Source organism: Agelaius tricolor, unplaced genomic scaffold (assembly GCF_023055355.1).
Source record: "Agelaius tricolor isolate 1412-34295 unplaced genomic scaffold, bAgeTri1.0.p SCAF_9, whole genome shotgun sequence".
Classification (NCBI taxonomy): Eukaryota; Metazoa; Chordata; class Aves; order Passeriformes; family Icteridae; genus Agelaius; species Agelaius tricolor.
The window spans coordinates 11198269-11220914 of NW_027269269.1; the positions used below are offsets into that span (position 1 = coordinate 11198269).

Here is a 22646-nt window from a genome sequence, read left to right on the forward strand (position 1 = left end):
TGGGAAATAATCTGGCATTAAGTACATCATGGGCCAGACCCTTGGCTGACATAACCGGACATGGCTCCAGTGAACTCATTCTCAGTTTTCAACAGGTTAATATCTAACATTTTTAATCATACACATCTCTGGCCAGTATAAACCTACATAAGCTAAGTATGCCTTGATCTTGTGTGTGCCATTATAATGTTTTCAAGGATTTTTGGACTCTACAAGTGTCAAAAAAGTTTTTTTGGATCATATACCAAAACTGGGAAAATGAAAACTGCACCACCAGGTAGGCACAAGGGCAGATTTCATGACTGCATTTGTCTCTGCTGTCTAAAATACTTTAGATCTGTCTGGCACAGCTGGATTGGAGTAGATCTGGAGCAAAGGGGCTTTACCAACTACAGCTCTGGCTACCTCCCTCCCTCATCACACCTCTGAGGGGGAAGGGGGTCTGTGATGAACAGGAGGCAGCAGTGCTCGAAAAATGCTGATGGCAAGGGTGATGGTGGCAGGGAGAGTCACCACTTAAAGCCTATTTGCCTACAGTTCTGCACAGCTTCACTGACCAAAAAAAGCCCAGAGGAGCTTTCTGAACTAAGCAATGCTTACTTGCCTGTTGCCTTTCAAGCAATTAAATTATTTCTTTGGTATCATCTAATTGGTTTTTTTTTGTCTCTGTTTCTTTCAGCTTCAAGGCTCCTTGAAGAGAAAGTTGGTGGTAAATCTGTCACCTGTCAACAAAAGGCCCAATGGTGTTTCAGAGAACTCTTTCCTTGACATTAAGAGGATAAGAGTGGGTGACAATATCCCAGTGGGACAAGGTGGACAACATGTTAACAATTGCCAAAGCCAGTCAATGTCAGGAACTATGACTGTGGGGCAAGGATCACAAAGAAAGGCCAGCAGCCTAGCAAACAATACCCATGCTAGTGGGAATGACATGTTTAATATGACTTTGAAAGAGGTAAAGAAAGAACCAGGAGAAACAATGTCCTGCAGCAAACACTTAGATGGCCAGACATCCCATGAGAACGTGTTCCCTAACAGATATGGGGAAGACTCATGGGACCAAATGATGGATCTTGAGCTTCAGGAACTGTTTAATGAACTGACTAACATATCGGTGCCACCAATGAGTGATGTTGAGCTAGAGAATATGATAAATGCCACGATAAAACAAGATGAGCCATTCAACATTGACCTTGGGCAGCAGAGCCAGAGGGGCCCTGTGAGATCTCTGCAGATGGATAAGATGGTGATAAAAAGTGAGTATGCAGCAGGCATGAATCAGGCTCCTGTGGGCTCCCCACAGATGAGGCCTTCTTCTACAGGTCCAGCCTTCACGATGGCTTCCCCTGCCATGTCTGCCTCTTCACCCATCCCCTCGGTGCCTCAAACACAGGTGTCACAGGTTTCTTCTGCGTCCACTCGGCCTTTGCCTAACTGGCAGGAGGTGTCTCATGCACAGCAGCTCAAACAGATCGCAGCCAACCGGCAGCAGCATGCCTTGATTCAGCAGCAACAGCAGCAGCAGAACCAGACAGCCAACTGGTCCACTCTGTCTCCATCAGGACCTTCCCCTGGACCCTTTGTGCAAGAGAAAATCCCCAGTCCCTCTTTTCGCCAGCAGCAGTTCAGCCCACAAAGCTCAGCAATGCTCGGGGTGCCAGTGAATGGAAACCAGACAAAAGGGATGAACAACTATGTTTATAAACCAACCACTCCCCAGAGCAATCCCATGGACATAATCATGCAACAGAAGCCTCAGGACCTCAACAGAAACTTTATCAACAGTGCTCAGCCACCTCTAGAGCAGCATCATGGCAACACAAAGCCTTTGTTTCACTTTAACTCAGAGCAAACAAACCAGCAGATGCCTTCGGTTTTGGGTTCCCAAAACAAGCCTGCCCTTCTGCACTACACCCAGCAGGCACAGGGTTCAGCTCCCGTGCAGCAGCAGCCACAGCAACAGCAGCAACAACAGCCACAGCCACAAACTGCTCAGCCTCTCCCAAACCAGTCTCTTCAGAGGCCACCTAATGTAACCCTAGCAATGCAGCAAAAAATGATGCTTCAGAAAATGCAGCAAAGCCAGCAAATCTCAGGTTTGCAGTATCCAGTCTCTCAGCAGCACAGACCGGTAAGACAAATTCCTCCTTATTTGCTACAGAATTGTTCTGGTCCAAGTAATAAAAAGGCTTTTCCAAGCCTGGCCTCATTCCTGCAGGAGATGTGTCCTAGTGGCACTTAATGATCCTCTCAGCATGCACTTCTGCAGAGCTGGTGATGGCACATTTAGAACCTATTCAGGTGTATCATGGATGCACATTTAGAAGAATTTCAAGAAGCACATGCTCATAACACTTTTCTCTTCATTCAATGGAATGAATATGTCACTGCTATATATTATGTAGATACTTGTCAGAAAGGTGAGATAGTAGGGCAGATGCAAGCGTATTTTGGACTCCCATCTAAGTTTTCTAGCTTACAAAAATTTAGGCTCTTTTGAAATTCAGAATTTTAATGAATTTCTATGTTATCTTAGATAATGTGTTTTACAATGTTAATTTTTATGCCATCATTTTTCTCAGGGAGGCAGGGTTAGGAAATTCTGTTTTTAGATATCTTTTGACTGATATGACAAAAAATACTGTTTGCACATTTGCTATTGCTTTGGCAAAGAAAAACTAAGATTTATCTGTGAGCTTTCTAAACACCCATCACACTTCTGGGAATATTCTGTGGATAAAATACATGCTGAGAGATGAAGGAGAAGGTTGCCACAGATATGTCTACAACTATATTCCATGTAGCCAGCTCCCACTGTGTTATCATGAGACAGTACCCTTACAATATCTGCTGTTTTAGCTTAGTTGTGCTATGCCAAGTCCCTGTGCACTCAGATCTCAGATCCCAAGTTTCAGACCTGCCAATCAAAGTGAGAATGTGCAAACTTGGTGTACCCCAGAGTCTGGAAACCAGGTGCAAAACAAGTAAAACATATTTGACCTTGGAATGTTTAGGCAACTCTGAGTAGTTTAGGTGGGATTTCATCTCAGCATATTTGAAGATATGGAATTGCAGTATAGGTGTGGAGATGGGAAAAAAGCTATAAGAAGCTGCTTAAAAATGAAAGCCTGTTTTCCATGGACTCCCAGAAGGCAGCACTGTGAACGAATCCTTCTAAGCTGGAGTTTCTTCACCAAACTGGATGAATAGGCTGATGCTTTAAAAAGAGTAAATACAGTTGTATGCCTGCACACCTTTCTCCTTTTAAATTTCCTGAACAACTAACCATGACTTACTCCAACAAGTCCCTTAGCAAGAGGTACCAGGTGAAACCTATGGGTAGGTGTGAGAAATTGCTTTGTGGAAAGATGCTGTAGAATGAGCATTTGCAGGATGCAAGCACAGTTTTGCTGTTTTATGGGAGGTGTCTGTAAGCTGTTCTTCTTCTTGAGCCACTGTGTGCTCTCTTCTAAGGTGCATTTCCCCATTCTCTTAATAGACTGGCAGACAGATGAATTTTAATTGTTTCTTCATTCAGCCATCATGAACCTTCCAGCAATCTGTCATCACAGGGGAGACAGGCAAGACTTCTGCAAACACTACTGTTTTTCTGAAAAAATTTGCAAGGTCACATTCTGGTGAGGCATAAAAACATGAGAGCAGCTCTGCTTGAAGTAATGTTAACTACTTGCTCTGTGCCCTCTTGGGCTGCTGCTTAGGGGGGTCAGCCAACAAGATGGGACTGGGCACCTCGGCCCCAGTAGTACTTGCAAGATTTACCGTGAGTGTAGAAGGATTTCTCACCTGTGTGGCCTCAAGATCTTTGCTTTAGGAAACTTGTCCTAAGTGATAGTGTAACTTGAGATATTACACCAAGGAAGGGGTTTTGCCTATCATCACAGATTTCTTTCTGCCAACTAATTTTCCAATATTTCTTGTCATCTGACCGCTTCCCACAGTTGTTTCTGCAAGATGTGGCTACCTGACCCACAGCACAGCTGAGAAGCTTGGAAGCTTTTTAGACACAGATTACAGGGCTTTTGCAGTAAAGATGCTGTTTTTTCCATGCTCTAGAGAGATAACTGGCTTTTTTTTAAAGATCCCTAGCAGTTGTTCCAAAGTGCTGATGAAGTTCAGGATATCAATTATGTCTCTCTCAATTAGAGTATTTTGTAGTTGCTGGAACAATACTTAGAAATATAATTGGTCCATGAATTACAGAGTTTTTAAAAGGTTTGAATATAACCATTTACCTGGCAGTATTTATGAGTCCTGTGGACCCTTTAGCACCTTCCTGCACTGCTGCAAGAGCCCACCAACCCCTTGGACAGGGCCTGCTTGCCACATAAATTTAGATATTAAATCGAGGGGGAGGAGATGCTGCTAGTATTATCTTCCAGTAAAGACAACAAAGGTCAAAACGACCTTGTGGATCGACTGCTGCTGATTTTAGCAATGGGGACATTACCTCATTTAGGCTGCACAGCCTGCTTTCCTGAAGGATCGTCTCCCACCTCTGAGTATTTCTACCCATCATTAAAAGTAATGCATGATTAATTACCAGCATTTACTAATTAACTTCGTGATTAATATTTATTTTACTCATGCTCTATTTCTGCTTGAGGAATCAAGATTTGATTCTGCTTGGTATCATTCAGCTCCTCCCCAGATCATTATAGGACCATGTCACAACTCACTGCAATGCTTTGTAGCTGGTGATGTGAGGGCACATTCACAAAGGACTGCTGTGACACTGCCGTCAGAAATCACTGACTGCAACACCATAAGTTCACATTTTTAGCAGAACTAACTCACCCTCTGGATTATTTGCTCCCCAAGCTTAAGATCCCCAAAACCCATCTGAGCTTGGTTTTATCAGTTCAAACTGGTTAACTGGAAATATAAGGCTTATAATTTCTCTGCTTGTCACATTCCCTTTGTGTCAATTGAAACAAACTTACAGAGGGATTTGCTAATTAGATGTCTTTTGCCTCTAGGGAAAAGTCATAAAAATGATGGAAATCATCTTGGTTTCCTGGAAGGTTGATCTGAATGAAGGGTTTGTTTGCCTCTCTCTTTTATTCTCCATTGTTCTGGGAAAGATTCCTTTCTATTGTCTATCTGAATGCAACATACACATAGTAATGAAAAAACTCATAGAAATTCAACACTCTCTTTGCTTAGGAAGTATTAGAAGCTCCAAATTCTATACAAGTTTAATCAGGTTTGTGATACTTCTACAGAGCCTCAGCTGAAAATCTGTAACTGGGCCTGGGTAAAAGCCTAACTTTACCCTTTTGAAGGAATGTAGTCCAGTCAATGAGAGATGCTTCTGAAGTAAGACTTAAGATTTTTGAACTGAGGACTTGATGTTTTTAACTAGTCCAAGAAATTCCTCACACATTTTCCAAGTTTTTGATCAGCCATTTTATTTGTTGAATAAGATCTATTACTTTTCCGTGAAGAAGTAAAAAAATAAAAACAAAACAAAAAAACCCAACAAAAAAAACCCCCACAACAACAACAAAAAAAGCTTGTATCTACTAAATAAAATATTATTCATCCCCTTCTGGTTTTGACCTAAAGCCAAATTAAACTCAAGGATTTCAAGCTGAATTTTTCTCCAATTGTTTTCATTCAACTTCATTTGCTCAAGGGAGGGGAGAATAGAAGGCTGAGCTCATGAGAACAGGAGCCCTAAGAGAGCAAGGCCACTTCATCTGCTGCATGTGGGCATGTGTCCTATTTAGTCTTGGCTTTGGAGGCAAGGATAACACAAGGGATCGTGAGAGCTTCACCCTCCACTTTACATGAACAACCAGTAGTCCATATTTTTAAGGCTCTGGGTACATCAGTGTAGATACAACCCACAACAGTGTTTGCTTGTGGAAAACTCAGGGCCTTGTTAGTCCTTGTTCTTTAAGAATTGCTTTGAGGATGGGATCACCTTCTCCTTTTTCCCATCTCTACACTCTTTTTCAATAACCCAAGAATTGTGATTAGTCACAGTTTAAGGGGTGGTGGTGGTATTTGCCCTTACTTGTCCGAATTGGAACACACCTTAGATCATTTTCTTTACTGGAACTTAACAGGCTCCTTTTACATCCAACCAGTCTTCCTCCCTACTGAATACTGAGCAGTCCCTTCTTCAGTACCTGCTCCCAGCATGTTTTCCTTGTAGGATTACTGTTCAGCACTGCACTAAGGGATGTGCACCACAGAGGAGCTCCAGGTGCTGATGTGACTGCCCCCTTGCAAACCATTCCATTACACCAGCCCTTCCACTGCCCAGAGCTTAATATGCATTCATCATCTGAAATACCTCCAAGGGACAGAGGTGGTATTTCAACTAACCTGCATGCAGAGATCCTGAAACAGATTCTCCTCTCATTTTCTCCAGTGTAGGCCCAGAGAAATTTCATTTATTTTCAGGAGAGTATAACTGAACTCACAGCAGCATAGTTAGAAGCAGGATATGACCTTCTACCTTTTTTTTTTTTTTTTTTTAAAGCATGGACACCATGTGGATTCAATAAAAAGTATGTGTTAAACTTTCAGATAGAGTGCTATGTGAAGAAGAAGCACCGGGACCAAAAAGACATTTTATAACTAATGTCTTTTTTGACATTAGTTATAAAAAACTCTTATTACCATTCACTGCTGAGTAGTAACTCACATATCTAATTTAGTCCCTGAAATTTCTCAAAGAAAATGTGTCTTCTTTATTAAAAGAGTATTTTCCTAAACCTCTGTGTTTACCGCTATGGAAGAAAACAAGTACACGTTTTGGTGAGGCAACTTCTCTCTTTTCAAGTGTGAAGGAAGTATTTTACAAATGTTTGTGAAATGAAGAGAGAAAACCTAGAGAAGCTTTTAGTAATGGGTACAAACCAGGACTTGAATTTTACTTAGATCATAAATGACAACGATTCCAGGCTTTTGGAATCTGTAATAATAGAAACTGTTCCATAGTGTAAGAAAATAACAATGTGACCTTTCTCTCAAAGCTCTCTATAAAAATAATATTTGGATGACAGCTTTTCTTGATATCTCCATTTTGGTCACATTCCCTCATACAAGGACTTCTGAATTAAATATTCTGGACAAAAACTTGAGTATGTCCCAATAACCACCATCAATTGCAGGGTCATAACTGATTTATGAGCATGAAACCAGAGAGAAATGTTGTAAGTTCCTGTATTGTCATTATGGACAGTTTTCTTGGTGGTGCCTTATATCATTCATGCTCAGTTTGCTGAACAAAATACATACACAGTCCCACTGTGGGCAGTCACTCCCTGAGGATATGGTAATTCAAAGTCTCAGAGACACCCCAAGTTCCATAAGGTTTCTTGAACTCTTTGCATAAAGCATTTACACTGGAAGAATAGTAGGTTATTATCCATGGTCAAAGGCTTCTTGGTTGGGGGATTTGGGAGGTAGATGAGACAGTTCCTGATGTCTCTGTTGAGCTGCTTTTTGAAGGTACTTCCATGAAGGTACCAATGAAAAACATCATTGAGCTTCCCTGGATGAGTTCTTTGCTAATGTCAGCACACTTGAAGTCTCATTCATTATCTATTAACATTGTGAAAGTGCCTGGGAGGTCCACTGAGAGGGCAAAATGAAATTCTGTGAAGAACTGTATAAACTCAGACTAAAAATGTCACCTGTTTCAAAGGGATAGCATTGACCTGACTTCTATAAGATCAAAGATAAGATGGGTATTATGGAAAGAACTTGATAGGTATGAACTTTTCCCTACCTGCGGGTCTTAAGGTATTGGTTTGAGAACTGCAGTGATCCAAGAGACCCTTCATAACTCAGTCAGTTGTCTTGGATGAAGGAGGGAAAAACCTGCTGTTAGAGACAGAGGGTACAATAAGGTGGTTAGCGTTTCAGCCCTCTGATTGTACTCCACCACCACCTGGGAGGCATGGGCTAGAGAAGGAAAGCAAAGGCACAGCCAAGGTACTGAGTGTGTACTCAGAAGATGAGGATGCTGGTGGCTGAGATTATAGTTTACAGGCCTGGGGTGGTAGTGTAAAGTGAGGAATCATCATCAAAAACAGGACGTGAATTTGTGCTTATTAGATTAACTGGAAAGGAAGTGTAACAGGACAAGTCTTAGATAAGGAACTGTGAAGATGGCATGCTGACCAGAAGAAAAGGGGCCGAGGATGCTTCAGGTCTGATTCTCTGCTAGGGACCTAGTTAGCCTATCTTGATCTGTGAACTTGTCCATAAAGTTATGGTGTCCACCAGGGCTTCTTACCTGTTTGAAGTGAGGATTCCTGCTGTTGCTGTGCATGCATCTGAGGCCAGAGTCAAGCCCTGAGTCAACTTCCTGCAGGGATTTTGGAAAGGCAGCCTGGAAAAACAATATAATTCCACAACCATTTGGAGCTGGCATGGTGAAAAACCCTTTCCTGTAAGTTTTTACTTGTTTGCAGACAATTTAGGAATACCTCAAGAAGTCAAGGAACAAAAAAAAAATTAACAAGCCCCAGTTCTCCCTAGAGTCTTCCTATTATTTTAATTCCCTGAAGTGCTCAAGAGTGCTTAGTCCCAGTAATTTCTCTCTCCCGGGGTTCAAAATGAAGGAATATTTTAATGGCAAATATTTATTCCTCCACTCAGCCACTTTTACTGCTGGTGTTTTTATGGTGGAGACCTGCCCCAGGCCACAGATGACTGTTGTTAAGACAGCAACAGACCTAGTAATGTTCCTTTAATGTGAGTTTTCACGGGTGAGTTTACCATTTGAATGTGATGCTGTTCCAGAAAATCAGCCAGATGCTCCAACAGAACTATTCCAGAACCATCTGCCTGCTTCATTTGCTGCATGCCTGTTTCTGGTAATGTACACACACAGTGTAAGAGACAGGTTTTGCCCTGAAGAATTTATAATCTAAATAAGCAAGCCAGCCAAACCTTGAGATGAAGGAAATCTTACAGTATATTTTATATATTCTTGTGTATTTGGGGAAAGAAATAAAGAAGGAAGATGTCATTCAAAGCCGTTACAATCAATCCACTGGAGTTGTTGAATACGCTTACCATTGCAGAAAAATCCTCTAACAGAGTCTGGAGTTGAACCAGACCTAGTGAATCAATAGAAAGCACAGGAATTGAGTAAAAGGAGGGATATTTATCCCTCTCTTTCATACCAGATATCTGTATTTCATGTGAATCCCCTAAGCCTCCTATGTAACCAGTGAGGAGGGTGCTCTCAGAGTACCCAGGCGAGGCATGTGGTGGGGAACAACCTCTCTGCAGAAAACTCTCAACACCCGTGAGCCCAGCTCTGCTGCTCTGCCTGAAAGACATGTGCAGACTGAAACTTGCTTTCTGACATTGAGTGATGTGGCAATATGTCAAAAGAAGGGAAGCACAGGGGCTTTGGACTCTCTTATGTGAGGTTTCACGGGGTGGAAGAGCTGATCTAAAGATTAGAAGCTTCAGAAAGGGTCAAGAAATCCTTCCCCACCCTAGCCGTGTGAGTACTTCTTCCTCTGGCACTTGTCCAAGCTCTCACAAGGCCAGCAGAGAGCTATCCTTTTTCTCTCTATGTAGGTTTTCTTCAGCTTGTCGGGTCAGGCAAAGCCAACACCTGCACAAGGGAAGAGGCAGGAGCACCCAGGTGGAGGCCAGGAGCAGAGATGGGATTGCTTCTGCCAGTGAGCTGCTAAACTCACTTCAGGTGGCTGGTGATGGGGAACCTCACCTAAGGAGGTGTCTGGAGAAGGAGTGGAAGGTGAACAGCTGACTGCAAGAGGGAGACTGGGTGTGAAGGGACAGGACAGAGAGAGTCACAGAGCAGAAAGTTCAGTGCAAGGGAAAGAAACAGCCAGATGGGACTGAATCCAGAGTAGGGCAATTGGATGGGATGGACAGAGCTGTAAGAGCAGCTGGTAAAGGAGTGAAGCCCAGAAAGAGTGAGGGTCTGAGGATAGGAAGAAGCCTGGAAGGCAGTAATACAGAGTGCAAATTGGGCTTGGGTGAGAGGGAATGAGTGAGAAGGATTGGGAGCTCAGGAGGAGAAGGCTGAGAGTGAGTCTGGGTGCAGGTGGAGGAAGACAGGACATCCAAGGGAAATAGTGTGGGAGAAAATGGAGCAGATTAGGAGCTACTGATACACATGGGACAAGAACCTACAGTCTTTGCAATGGGGAAGTGGAAGATTGGTAACACTTAAGAACTGTTTCTGTATCCTATGCCAGGAATAAGTGAAGGAGCGTAAGGCCTTCGTGTCCAGTAGTTCCCAAAGGGTTTGCAGGGAGTCTTCAGAACAGGGCAGGAAATCCAGCCCTGAGCCTTTCAAATTGCCAAATTGAAAGGACACAGTACACATTTCAGGCCTTGCTGTTTGTCCTGTCAGTCAGGGAGACAGAATAAGCAGTGTATTTGCCCCACTGGGAAGCAACTAATACAACTCTTTCTCTGATTTTCTTCCTTCAGGGGACCCTACAGCTCCTCCACCATGTTCAGCTGCAAGTGTAGCCATTGCATAACCAACTTATGGAACAGAACAGAATAAAATATATAGAACAGTTCAGTTGGAAGGGAGCTACAATGATCATGTAGTCCAATTGCCTCAGCAAACCAGGGCTGACCAACATTTTTATAAGGTTTAAATACCTCTTAAACACTGACAGGCTTGGGCCATCAACCACCTCTCTGAGAAGGCTGTTTCAGGGTTTGAAGTTTCTTCCTACCTTGCCAAAGATATACACAAGGAAGAATGAGGGAGATTGGCCTTCTCAGGCCTTCATAAGAAGCGGTGTAATCCACCTTGGTTGAAAAGTTCCCTGTGATTGACTGATGCCAAAATATTTGCAATAACTAAGGTGTGAAAATGAGGAAAGATGGTATTTTTATGGATCCAATTTGTTATGTAACTTGTATGAGGGAGAGGGACTGTGAGGGCTTTCTGTAATTCTGTGAAGATGGTTTAGATGTACTCTCACAGACTTTTCTTTTTCCAGTCTTTTCTATAATTTGCAGTGGTTGCAAGCCGGGCCACAGCCCGGCTCCAACTGAGTGATGAATTACTAAAGGATTTAGTGCTTTGGTTCTAGTTAGAAAAGCATCCAACTTTATCCATTGCAGAACTAGATTTCTCCGAAGGACTGTTAACTGCAATCCCAGCTAAAGCAGGTTTTGCTGGGGTGACTCCAGTCTTGTCTGGTTTCAGCTAGAATGGGGAAAAAAAAAAGAATTACTTTTTTCTTTCCTACTGGAACTGGTAAAAGACATGGAAAGACAGAGGGATTAGAAGAAGTATTGGGAGCTTCACAGCCTAAGTGCAAAACAGAGTGGGAGGAGGGAGGGTGGGAGCAAATTCTGGCTATCCATCCTTAATCCAAAGCCGCCTGCTCCTTCCCAGGCTGTACTTCACTGTCATACACTTGCAAATTCACTCCAGGAATGAAAACAGACTAACTTTAAGCTTGTTCCCAAAGCTGCAAATTTGTCCCTGCTGGGTGTTAATTTAACTGCTTCCAGGGCACCAGGATGTCTACTGGTGCTCACTGGGCTTGCTTTCTTTTTTTTTTCACACATCTGGTGTTGTGAAAACTTCCAAGGCACCACACAGGAGAGTGATGAACTGACCACTTTTAACCCTTTCTGCAGCATGCTAAGCATGCTACCTGTCTCTCTTCATTGTTTTCTCCCTACAACAGACTCCATGGGCCTCATTATGCATGGGATCCATGAACACTAAAGTGGATCTTATGAGTATTTCACAGGCTGAGAATTGAGACTTTCTTCAGCTCCATCATTCTCTGTTTTTCCTGTGAACAAACTCAGCTTAACAGTAATAACTGGACTTCAAAAATTTCCAGCAGGAAGAAATTTATTTGGGGCAGGGAGAGGTTTTTTCCAAAATATTTCTTTTTCCGTTTGCTTTTATCTAATGTTGCCACCTCCCAGCAGGGAGGGCGTTCAGCGCAGTCATTTCGCTCGCATTATGGCAAGTGGTGGCCTTTTCCTGTTGGTTTTTGATCGCTGCCATTTGTTCACTAATGGCATTAACTGTTTATCTGCTGCATCAACTGAACCAGAGCAAATCCAGAACAATCTGGGTGTCTCATTTCCAGGCTTAGCTGTTGAACTCTGCCTGGCTTTTGACACTTGGTTTGCTTTCTGTCAAACAAGTTGTTTGCATGACCAGCTCACTTGTTTCACTAACATATTCCTAGCAAAGGCGTGCAAACTGGCTTTTTTTATCTTTGGCAAGGGCTTCCTAAAAAAAAAAGCCAAAGGTACTCTTCCGTTTTGGCCTGTTGTGCCATGCCAGCCTCATGGCACAAGGAGTGTGCAAAGTCCTCTTTTGCTGTCTTCCTCTCAGCCCTATCATTACTGTGAATCCTGCAGCTCTCATCCTGTTTTTCCAGCCCACTGACTGTCCCTTTTCAGCCCTTCTTCCTCTTCAGCACCCAGCTCTTGGGAGCTGAAACAGCATCGAGAAATATCTCACAGCCATGTGGGCTGCTGAGCACAGTGAGAAAGCAGCAGCACTATCCTACAGGTCTATGCAGGAGACCCAAGTGTGCCACAGTCCTTGATTTTGGCATCTTCTCTTCTTCATGTAGGGCTTGGACTGCTGAGTTTATTTTTAAGAGAAGTAAATAACTCTTGGTCCACAAATTACAGGCTTCCTTGGTAAACGTGAAAGCTAGTTCATGGGCTAAGTACAGCTGTGTTGTCAAAATCTTGTTTCGTATTTGAAATTCTATCAAGGCCACCCATCCTTTTCAGAAGCACTTCTTGGTGGGCCAAACTCTAGGGCCCCAGGCTTTTAATCCTCCAGAAATGCTACCTGGAGTGCTGGACTCACCATCTGAAAATACTAAGGAAACTGGGTTTTTGGAGGTACAAACATTCATCTCTCTATTAAAGCCTGATATTTTTAAAGCTGCAAAGTAGGACTTATGTGTCCATAGCCAAATTATTTATGCAGATCTAGAGAATGTTCATCCAAAAACCATATAGCTTTAACATATCCACCTCTGTTTTTCTTCTGACAAGTTTTCCAACCAGTGCACCTAGTAACCATTTTTGATATTGGCCATAAGTAAACTCAGGCTGGAAATTAACAGCACATTCCCAATTGTTTGGCTTTCCTGAGGAGAGTGCTGGTGGCCAAAAATCTTACTGCTTTTAAGATAAAATTTAAAATAAATGTTAGATATGTCATAGCCAGGCACTCAGTTTAATAATGGGATTCTTTTCTACTCCTCCGCTTTTACAGCAAAATACAGACTAGTCCTCTGACTGGCACCTCATGTGTCCCTTTCTTTGTTGGAACCAAGTGGGGATCTGTGGAGACCACCTCCAAGTGAAGAGGAGTAGATGTCCCATGGGACACCATATAGACTTACAGGCATTTATTATTCATTTAAATATACGGTCTGTTGTGACGATATCTTCCCTCTCCTCTTCCAAAAGAATCCAAATAAAATCAAAAGCGAGTCAGTTGATACAGTAACTGTATATAAATTTGCACATGAAACATTAATTAAAGTCAAGCTGTGGAAAAATTTAAAAAGCTAAAAGAGCTTCGGATATTTGTGTGAAGATCACTGTGCTTGATACCAGGGAATATAGAAATGTTTGGACTGTTTGCTCAAATGGGCACAATGTTAATAAATCATTTTAATCACCTTCATTATGTTCTTTCAAACAGAGGAGACTACTATACAAAACCAACCCTGACAAAAGCAACATAAAACCCAGAGGCAGTTGTGAGGCTGCTAATTAGATAACTTTGTCTTGATATTTGCATTTGAGCCTATGGATCTGGACAACATAGTGTATTACTCTCAGGGCAACAAGCAAACAAAGGGCTGCTGCCCCATATCCTCTCGAATGACGTTTCCAAGGTGCCTTTTGCTCTCTCTGTCCCCCAGGGTAAATATTTGGAATAGTCATTACTGTGCTTTTCTCAAATTTTTCTTACATCTCTGGTATTTTTGTGGCAACAAAACAATGCAGAAGCTGGAATTATGCTATAAATTTACTTAACCAAAAAAAAAGAAAAAAAAAGAAAAAAAAAGAGAGAATGCCCAGATTTTGTGTTATTTTAGCCATGCAAATGCTACAAGCAAAAACTAAACCAAATTGAGTTCATGCACAAATATCAGTAGGAGCAGAGATAGTAGTGATAGCAGAAGTAATGAAATTATGTAATATATTCTAATTGTTTTCTACACACTAATTCATCCATAAAGCTTCTGTGAAGTGAATAACTATTAACTGTTCTTTAAAGGTTAAAAATTGAGATGGTGAGATCAACACTTTTTTTCTAACACAGCTGGTGAAGTGAAAGCATTTACTAGACGTGTGGTGCTTCTAAAATGGTGTCTTCATACAAGGTGGCTGAGTTGGGGAGAAATGAAGTAGATCAGTATTTGTGAAAACAGGTCGTCAATTTAAATGCATAAGTATGGCTTTAATTTTAGTCTTCAAAATAGGGTTGGATTCAGAATTAGCATAAACTTTGCAGGTTTTGTAAAAATTTTTCAAATTAAAATGTTTTGACCAAGTGCTCCCCTGTTAAAACTTCAGACAGGCAAAGATTTCTACAAATGTCAAAATATTTTGAGGAAACTTCCTTTTAAAGATATAGAGGTTTCAGCAGCCAAAGTGGTCAGAATTTAATTTCATTAATATTTAAATATGTATGGCTTAAACCATTTAAAAAATTCATAGGTTTGCATTCTATGCTGAGGGAGGCTGTATCTGTTGATATTCGTCTATGATGGAAATGAGCTCATGCACACTACAGTAGAACCTTAGCACTTCACAAATGACAAATAGATGCAAGGTAAGAGCTACACTTCAAATGTAGAGCACAGCAAAAATTGATTTCACACCAAGGCTTCTGAATTTACATCTCAACTACTTCATATATGTCTGTTTACACAAAAGTAAATATATTTTCATGTGTGATGGTGAAGAGGGCAACTCTGTCTTTATTGAAATATTAGTAAAAATATTATTCATAATTGCTATATTCCATAAGCAACAGTTTAAAATAAAAGGTACATTTAAATATTTTGATTACCTAGCCAATGCTTTCAAATAGTGGGAGGAAATCTGGTTTTTATTCCTTGTTCAGACTCAGGTCTGCCTTTTTTTTTTGCCATCGGTTTAGGGTGTTACTGAGTTCCTGTGAGAAATGTCCTGCAGTGAATGAGAAGGAAACAAAGCCTGTACTCACCTCAAATTCCCTCCCCAGTTTTGTTCAATACAGTGCTGTAAAGGGCAGGAGTCAGTGTGGTAGAAGTGGGAAGTGTGCACACAAACACACATGTACATAGACATCCTGCACCTCTAGGTGTTTGCATCCCAAACAACCTGTGGGTCCATCTCAGGTAACATTGGCAGGGAAGAAACATCTTCCTGCAATTAATCTGAGACTTTTCAGATAATGATTATGAAAGGGGACATGTGGCCAAAGATCATGAGTGACTTGGGGAAGACAAAATGGGAAGAAATAATCACTGTGTCCCAGCAGGAAAGTTGTAAGCACCTATTGAAATCATCAGGCAGCAAAACAAGCAGGAGGCAGGCATCTTATCCCTGATATCAGGGACCACTTCCTGTAGGAATCTTTGCTACACAACATTGTGGATACCAAAAGTCAGCATGGATTAAAACATGGAGTTGGGCAAATTCAGAAGAAATATTTGTAGAGGGCAGTCAGACAGTATGATGCAGAGGCAAAGCCACACTCAAAATGCCTACATGGCAGAATCTGGAAGATATATTGGATACAGTCCCAGCATATAGTGGCTCTGTTCCTATAGTCCCTCTTTGAACATCTCTTGATGACTCTGAGGGTGATCACTATAACACAGAGTTCTGTTTGGAGCCACAGAAGTAAGGCTGCTTGATCACAGCAGAAGATTACTGATAAAAGTGTACCAGAAATGCTGCCTGGTTTGGGGGAAATCCCTCTTAGCCGTGTCTCCCCCAAAGAAGTTTACAATCACCTAACCTATAGACCCTCACTGTGGCAGTATTTTTTTTTTTCACTTGATTGGTCTCAAATTGACCTGGCCCATTTTGGCCCAGCAGCCCCAGACCCTGTGAAAGTGGATGTACTGTTTGCTTTTCAGCTGTGGAGCAGGCACAGCGATGTGATCGGGAGCTGCACGTCTTGGAAAGTTTTTCCAAAGATGGCAGCTCTAGGAGAGCTCAGCAGTCCCAGAGGTATGTGCACACTGCCATATGTGCTCTTTCTGCTGCTGTCTTCAGGGCAGGTTTAATGACTGCTTTCACAGGGTGACACAAATATCCTAAGGAGCACAAGGAACAGAAGGGAAATGGTGATTTTCAGCCATTTATACCTTATCCAAACTGCAATGGCATTTCATGGAGAAGCCAAAAGCAATAGTGTCAAGGCCTTGCTTGCTTCCATATGTTTCTTGCAAGAAATGAAGGAAATTAGATTTATAAATGAATTATTGCAGGATCCTCTTCAAGGAGAGTATGTAAAGCCACCATAGTACTAATGTCTGCTTTTTGCATTATGTTCAAAAGATTTCTGTTGGTCACTAGGGTGGTCTGTAGAAATAGTGACAACAAAGCTATTTACTCTTCCCTGCCATCTCAAGTTTTTAAGCAAAACTTTTGTCTCTGATTCTGATTCAGGTGGAGATCTCCTTTATATCATTATGACCATAGGAAAGAATTTTTAATAGAAGAAAGCTTTAATTACATCTTCAGACCACTTCGGTGTAACAAGGACTTAGTGTTAATAAGAATCAGGCTTTAGGTGTTCCGAATGCTCTTTAAAAATAACATAACAATGTGCAAAGTAAACTCCAAGTTATTAATTCAAGAGTAGTATGAGCAGCAGCAGCAGTAAAGAAACCCAATATATCCATCAATCAACACTGTGGAAGCCTGTTTGTTTGCACTAGTTAGAGAGTGATGAATAGGTCCTCTGTGTAAAACATTCAGCTACAGTGTGAGAGGGCAATAAATTATGTTTGTTAATTTTATACTCCATACATATAAAAATCACTAAAAATTGTCACTACACTGTGATGGTGACTGAAAGGTTTGGTGCTGTAGAACCTTTATGCAGTGCTTTTTCATCTGCACAAATGAAGGTCTCTGGTATTTCCTGCATTTCAGGAATATGATATAAAAGGCCTGGAGGAAGAATTTTACCTACTAATCACTCAGGTTCCCAGCAGCCTCACTGAACTATACTTACCTAAATATGATGCTTCTCACTTACGCTTATAATCCCCATTGCCTCAGCAGTCATAGGAGAGACAGGGATCTCCAGGGAATGAGCGACTCTGTCCCGCAGGAGGTGCCAAGAGGCTTACCCTGCTCTGGAGATCTGAGGAAGGTGAGGTGGATGGCCCATCTGGGAGGTGAACAGAGAGGCATGAGCTCAGCCATGGGGCCAGCCTGTGAGCACAGTCCTGGCCTCTGAGCAACCAGAAAGGAGCATTGCGAGTTTGGTCCCTAGCTAAGGTGGAGAAGAAATTTAGACCTGGGCAGCCAGCATAGGCTGTGCAACCACATCTGCCTGGTATTTCACAGGCTGCTTTTCAAACTGCTTTCAAACCTGGGGTCAGTGGGCACAGTCTTTTAAGCCCAAGTTAGATTCCTGCAGTTTGTCTTTATCTGTGTGAGTTCTTTCCACTTCTGGCTGTATGCTTTGGCCAGGACAAAACTTTGCACACACACACTTCTGCTTCTCAGAAATTTTTCCCCTCTAGCTAAGCTGATTGACATTGTGTAGTGTATATTGAAGAAAGGTGCAAAGTCTGCAATAGCACTAAATAGTGCAGGCAGATGTATGTTTGAGTATTTTTTAAACCATTGCCACAGAGGAGAAGGCAAGTTTGACAAACCACTTTTTGGAAGCTTGCTTTGCAGCAGTGTATATTTCCCAAGTCATGGCAGCAAGAAAATGAGTCTAATGCATGAGATTGTTGCCATGTTATTAAACGGCAGTGTAAAAACTGTGCTTACTTTCATGGGAATGAGGTTCTTTGCCAAAAATGAGATGCCTCAGCTCCCCATGGGACTTCATCCTAGTATGGAAGGAATGGAGGGAGCTGCTGTGAGCGGTCAGAGCAGATAGCAGGAATGATCGTGTGCGTTTGTGCAGCCTGTTTGTAAGGATGGAGGAGCAGCTCCACCCTTGGCAGCAGATGCAGCAAGCCTGGCACAAGGTGAGGCTGACAGATCTGCCTGGCGTTCCTGCCCTCACATGCCAGCAAATATTCCCCAAACCACTGCTTGCTCTTTCCACAGCTTGGGTTTTGCTCCCACTTATACCTGGGTGCGGATCCAAAGTAATCCCACTGAAACTCACTCTCACTTGCACTTTGCAGGCTGCTGTGACACGGTACAGTTCAACCTGCACACAAAGGCAGCCCAGCACAGCTGGCACACTGGACAGTCCCTACAGGGGAAAACCAGGAAGGCTTCACTGTTGGCAGCACTGAGCTTCATCCCCCAAGCTACACAGTAAAAGTGAATGTAAAAACAAAACTAGTTTTGTTCGATTTGTTAAACACAATTCATTTCAACCCCCCTGTCAGCAAAAAGTAATTTTTTCCCTAGCTATTTTTATTTTATCAGAAATGGGGAAAACTCATTAACACTAGTGTTTTGAACTGTAGTTTAATAGAAGGCAGACTAACACAGTTCATTAAAATATGCATGTTTGATGTTTGAGGCAATGTTTGCAGAAATCCTTGGGGAAAGGATACTGTGGAGCTAAAATGATGTTTTTCACAGCCAAATGGCATAATCTCATTACCAAAGTTTTGTGATGAAGATGAAAGCTACACTTAGTAATTGCAAGGGATAAACAGTTTTCTCTCCATAACTGCCCTTATTACTCATGGATAATAGATCCAGTGTGGACTGTTACATTCTCTTCTCTTCTCTTCTCTTCTCTTCTCTTCTCTTCTCTTCTCTTCTCTTCTCTTCTCTTCTCTTCTCTCTGTCTTCTTTCCTTTACCACCCACTTTGCTTATGATTCACCAGCAGTTTCTATGGACTGGATGTAAGGAATGAGGGAAATTTCTGTTCTCCTATTTCATGGCAGAGGAACATCCTGAAGAGATATATTTGCAAACATTTAGCCTGGTGATGCAGATGTTGCCTGGGGGGATAAAATTTTAAAAACTGAAATACTTTTCTCTTATAGCTTTCTGTCAGGCTGCTCAGCACACTGCTCTGAAACCTCTTCCAGCTGGGGAGCCCACATTATTTCAAGGAAATCCACTTTCCACTTGACCCAGTACAGCAAATAGAAATCTTGTTTTCCTTAGTTACCTTTCGACCCTCAGAAGTAATCTGTGGGCTCTTGGGCATCTGATCTTATGCTGAAAACAGGAGATCTGAAGGAGAAAGGGTACATCTGCCAGTAAAGTACAGCTCTTGTAACAATTTCTCTGACCACATTGTCTTTGGAGAGGGAAAAAAGGGTCCTTACCTTACTTACAGGATATGGGAAAAATCCTTTTTTGCCTTTAGTTTAGTTGCTGCTGTAGCAGCCGTTGGAGTGGGCTTTGGGCTGTGTTCTTACATAGAACTGAAATGAAACTGCACAAGTCAAAGCACTGGACCCGAGTGTGATCTGGAAGACATGAATTTTACATGTCCTGTTGGACATTTTTTTGGGTACCTACTGGCAGCTTTGGTTCAGAAAGAAAGATTGATTGCACTGTGGGCTTTTTTCCTGCTACTTTACAGCTAGCTTGTCATATCTGTAACTGAGGCCCTTAAATCAGGAACTGACACCATTCCCATGTCCTAAATGATTATATGACCCTGTAGGATTGAGTGATGTGTTAATCTTTCCTAATTATACTATAGTGTATCTCTTGTGTTCAAACACGGTCATGAACAGGGCTGGTTCTGGTCCCATGGATGTGGATGGCAGGAAGCCAGCTGGAGCTGCACCAGGTCCCATTTGCAGCCCAGTGACCATGTGTTCGGGGGGAAATCAAAGAGCTTAGGTTCATGGAAGATGCAAGAAAAAAGATGCTAGAGCAGGATAAGATCTAAAATGATGTTTTGAATGTTCTGTCTCTTTTGCAACATGATTCCTCATTCATCATGCAAATTTATAATTTTCATGCAATTAAAAAATAATTTCTGTTATGAAAGTGTGTTTGATTAGCTTGTACAGTTGACAGCTAATAAAGCTGTGTGGAATACTCATACACAAAACCTCTCCTCCTAGTGGGAAATTTCACTTTCTACTGAAGAAAAGGCATATTTCCTTTATTATAACCAGAGAGGGAGGATGAGAATTTGTTCTTGTTCATCTTGTTAGTGGCTGTAACCCAAGAACTCTACATAGGTGATCCAAATGTGTTGTGTCATGACATAAAGCCATGACTCAGAAATGTACCCAGCTGTATCCTCACTGATGCTGCTACAGTGACCATGTACAAGGGCATTAAATTTGTTGTAGAAATCACAGACACTCCTCCCTTTGAAGCTTGTGATGCTCCCAAAATGATATGAGAGTGCCACAGGGTCAATAAAGAACTCAGACCCATGAAATGCAGATACACAGTGGCCTGCTCCACAGTTCCACATGGGCCAGCACAGCAGTCCCAGCTGCAGGAGTGGGTGGTTGCTGCCATTCCCTCTCCTTCTTGCTGGTCACAGAGCTGGCTAAAGCCCTGGGGTGGACACACCTCTGCTGTCAGACAAGCACTATTATCAGCTTAGTTTCTGTCATTCAACAGCAGCAATGCTGCCATCAGAGTGACTCCTGTCAGCATACAGCGGGTCTCCACTGGACACAACGCTGGGGTGTCTGCTGCAAGAGAAACATCCTGCTGTGGGCAAACCTGGGAGTCCTTCTGCCATCCTGAAGGACCTTTGGGGCATTCCCTGGTTGTATCACCCTCTCCTTTACAACAGAGGGATTTAAAGGCATCTTAACATGTGTCCAAGTCAGCAAAAGTGCAAGTAGTCTTCCCAAGCCCTCAGCATGCATGGTGGTAGCCAGATCTCCAGAAGTGATTAGCAGCTTCTGAGGCTGTGCAGTGGAACTGACAAATGCCTGTCTAGGACCTAATCCTGCTCAGATCCACAGGATTCCTCACTGGAACAATGCAGGCCACTGGGTCCCAGCACCTACAGCATCTCATCAGTGTCACAGAGATGCCCAGATGTAGCCCTCACCAGTCTCATGAGCTTCTGTGCCATGCCTTCCTGGACACAGACCTCCATTTCAGGGACTGAGGTGCCTCTGCCGTATCTCAGAAGAGCCCATGCTTGGCAGAGTTTCTTGGATGGATTTGTAATCCCTCAGGGCCTGTCTGCACAGTGGGCCAGAGGGTCTGGGACAGAAAACAAGCCCCAGGGAAGCTGTGCTAATAGGGATGCACCACCCTGTGTGCTTGCCTCCTCCAGCAGCCTGGGCAGAGGCCATGTCATGGCCTGAGTTGGTGCTGGGAGCCATCTCTGTGACCTGGGTCACTGCTTTCAGCCTCCTCCCTCCATGTGACTCAGGCACATGACCAATACACTGGATGAGTCCTGCATGATTCAGCTCAGCAGAGCTGCTAATGATGGAAGGGGCACCACATGAGAGCTGTTGTGTGTTAAAAGGTTGCAAAAATGATAATTCAGACAGTACATTTTTTTCATGAAATTGCTTAGGCAAGCTGGAGGTCAGGTATTCTAGAGCTCTTCACTTGACAGCTGTCTGTCAGATGCATGTAAATTGATTTTAGCAGTCAGCATGCACCTGCCATCTCCACCTTTTCCAAAGACTTCAGTGCCAAATGTCAAAAATGGGGGATTTTGAGAATCTGCTCCAGAGCTGCTGGTGGTTGTCATCCTGGGTTTGATGTTCAGTAGCTACAGTTTGAAGGGGTGGATGAATGATTGGTTCATGTAACTGAGAACTGCCACAGAGGCGTTAGCTACAGACTGCTTGCTGCTGCCTAAGCACCCAGTTTGGACTGCACTGAAGTCCCTTCAGAGAAAAGTTTGGACTATTGACTGATTCCTTCAGCTAGAAAAGTCCTGTGATCCAAGCTGACAGGAATCTTGAAGTTGAAACATAAATCAATCCTAGCCCTTGGCATCAGGCCTCTATCAAAACATGATACAGTCACCTCTGGAAGGAGTGACTCTATCCCTTCTAGTTAGACTGAGATCTGTCAGAAGCATAGGAGGAGAAAAGTAGGTAAAATAATGGAGCAGGAAAATAAAATGAATGTCTCTTTTGTCTGAATTTCCATTTCTTTTCCAACTTCTAAAGTTTTTGGGGAACACCATCAAAGATAAGCCTTTGGCTCTATATAACATTATTGTGATACTCATTTTGAGGCCAAGTGTCACTGGTTATGGAGAGAAAAGAAGGGAATGAAAAAGATACCTTCTTACTCAACTGATCAGTCCCTGGTGTGCATTGAGTCATAGCTGCTTATTTCACTGACAGAAACAAGTTTTTACTCTTTTTTTCCCCCTTCCTATTAGCAACACATACCACTGAAAGCTAAGGGAGGACTGGATGGCTCACACTCTGGCTCTCAGGTCACTAACAACAGAGTTAACTACGTTTTTATTGCTGCAATGATGCACAGACTAGAAGAACACTTTCAGACCACAGGTAGTGTTCACAT

General features: G+C 42.5%; 1 protein-coding gene across 2 annotated transcripts in view; it reads left to right on the forward strand.

Moving 5' to 3' along the window:
- Window positions 1-22646, forward strand: part of MAML2 (mastermind like transcriptional coactivator 2) — a 211739-nt gene that overhangs the window by 145786 nt on the left and 43307 nt on the right. For both annotated transcript variants that reach the window (XM_071432733.1, XM_071432732.1), the window contains exon 3: window positions 680-2131. In XM_071432733.1, coding sequence (XP_071288834.1) covers window positions 680-2131 — 1452 coding nt within the window. The remainder of the gene's footprint in view (window positions 1-679; window positions 2132-22646) is intronic.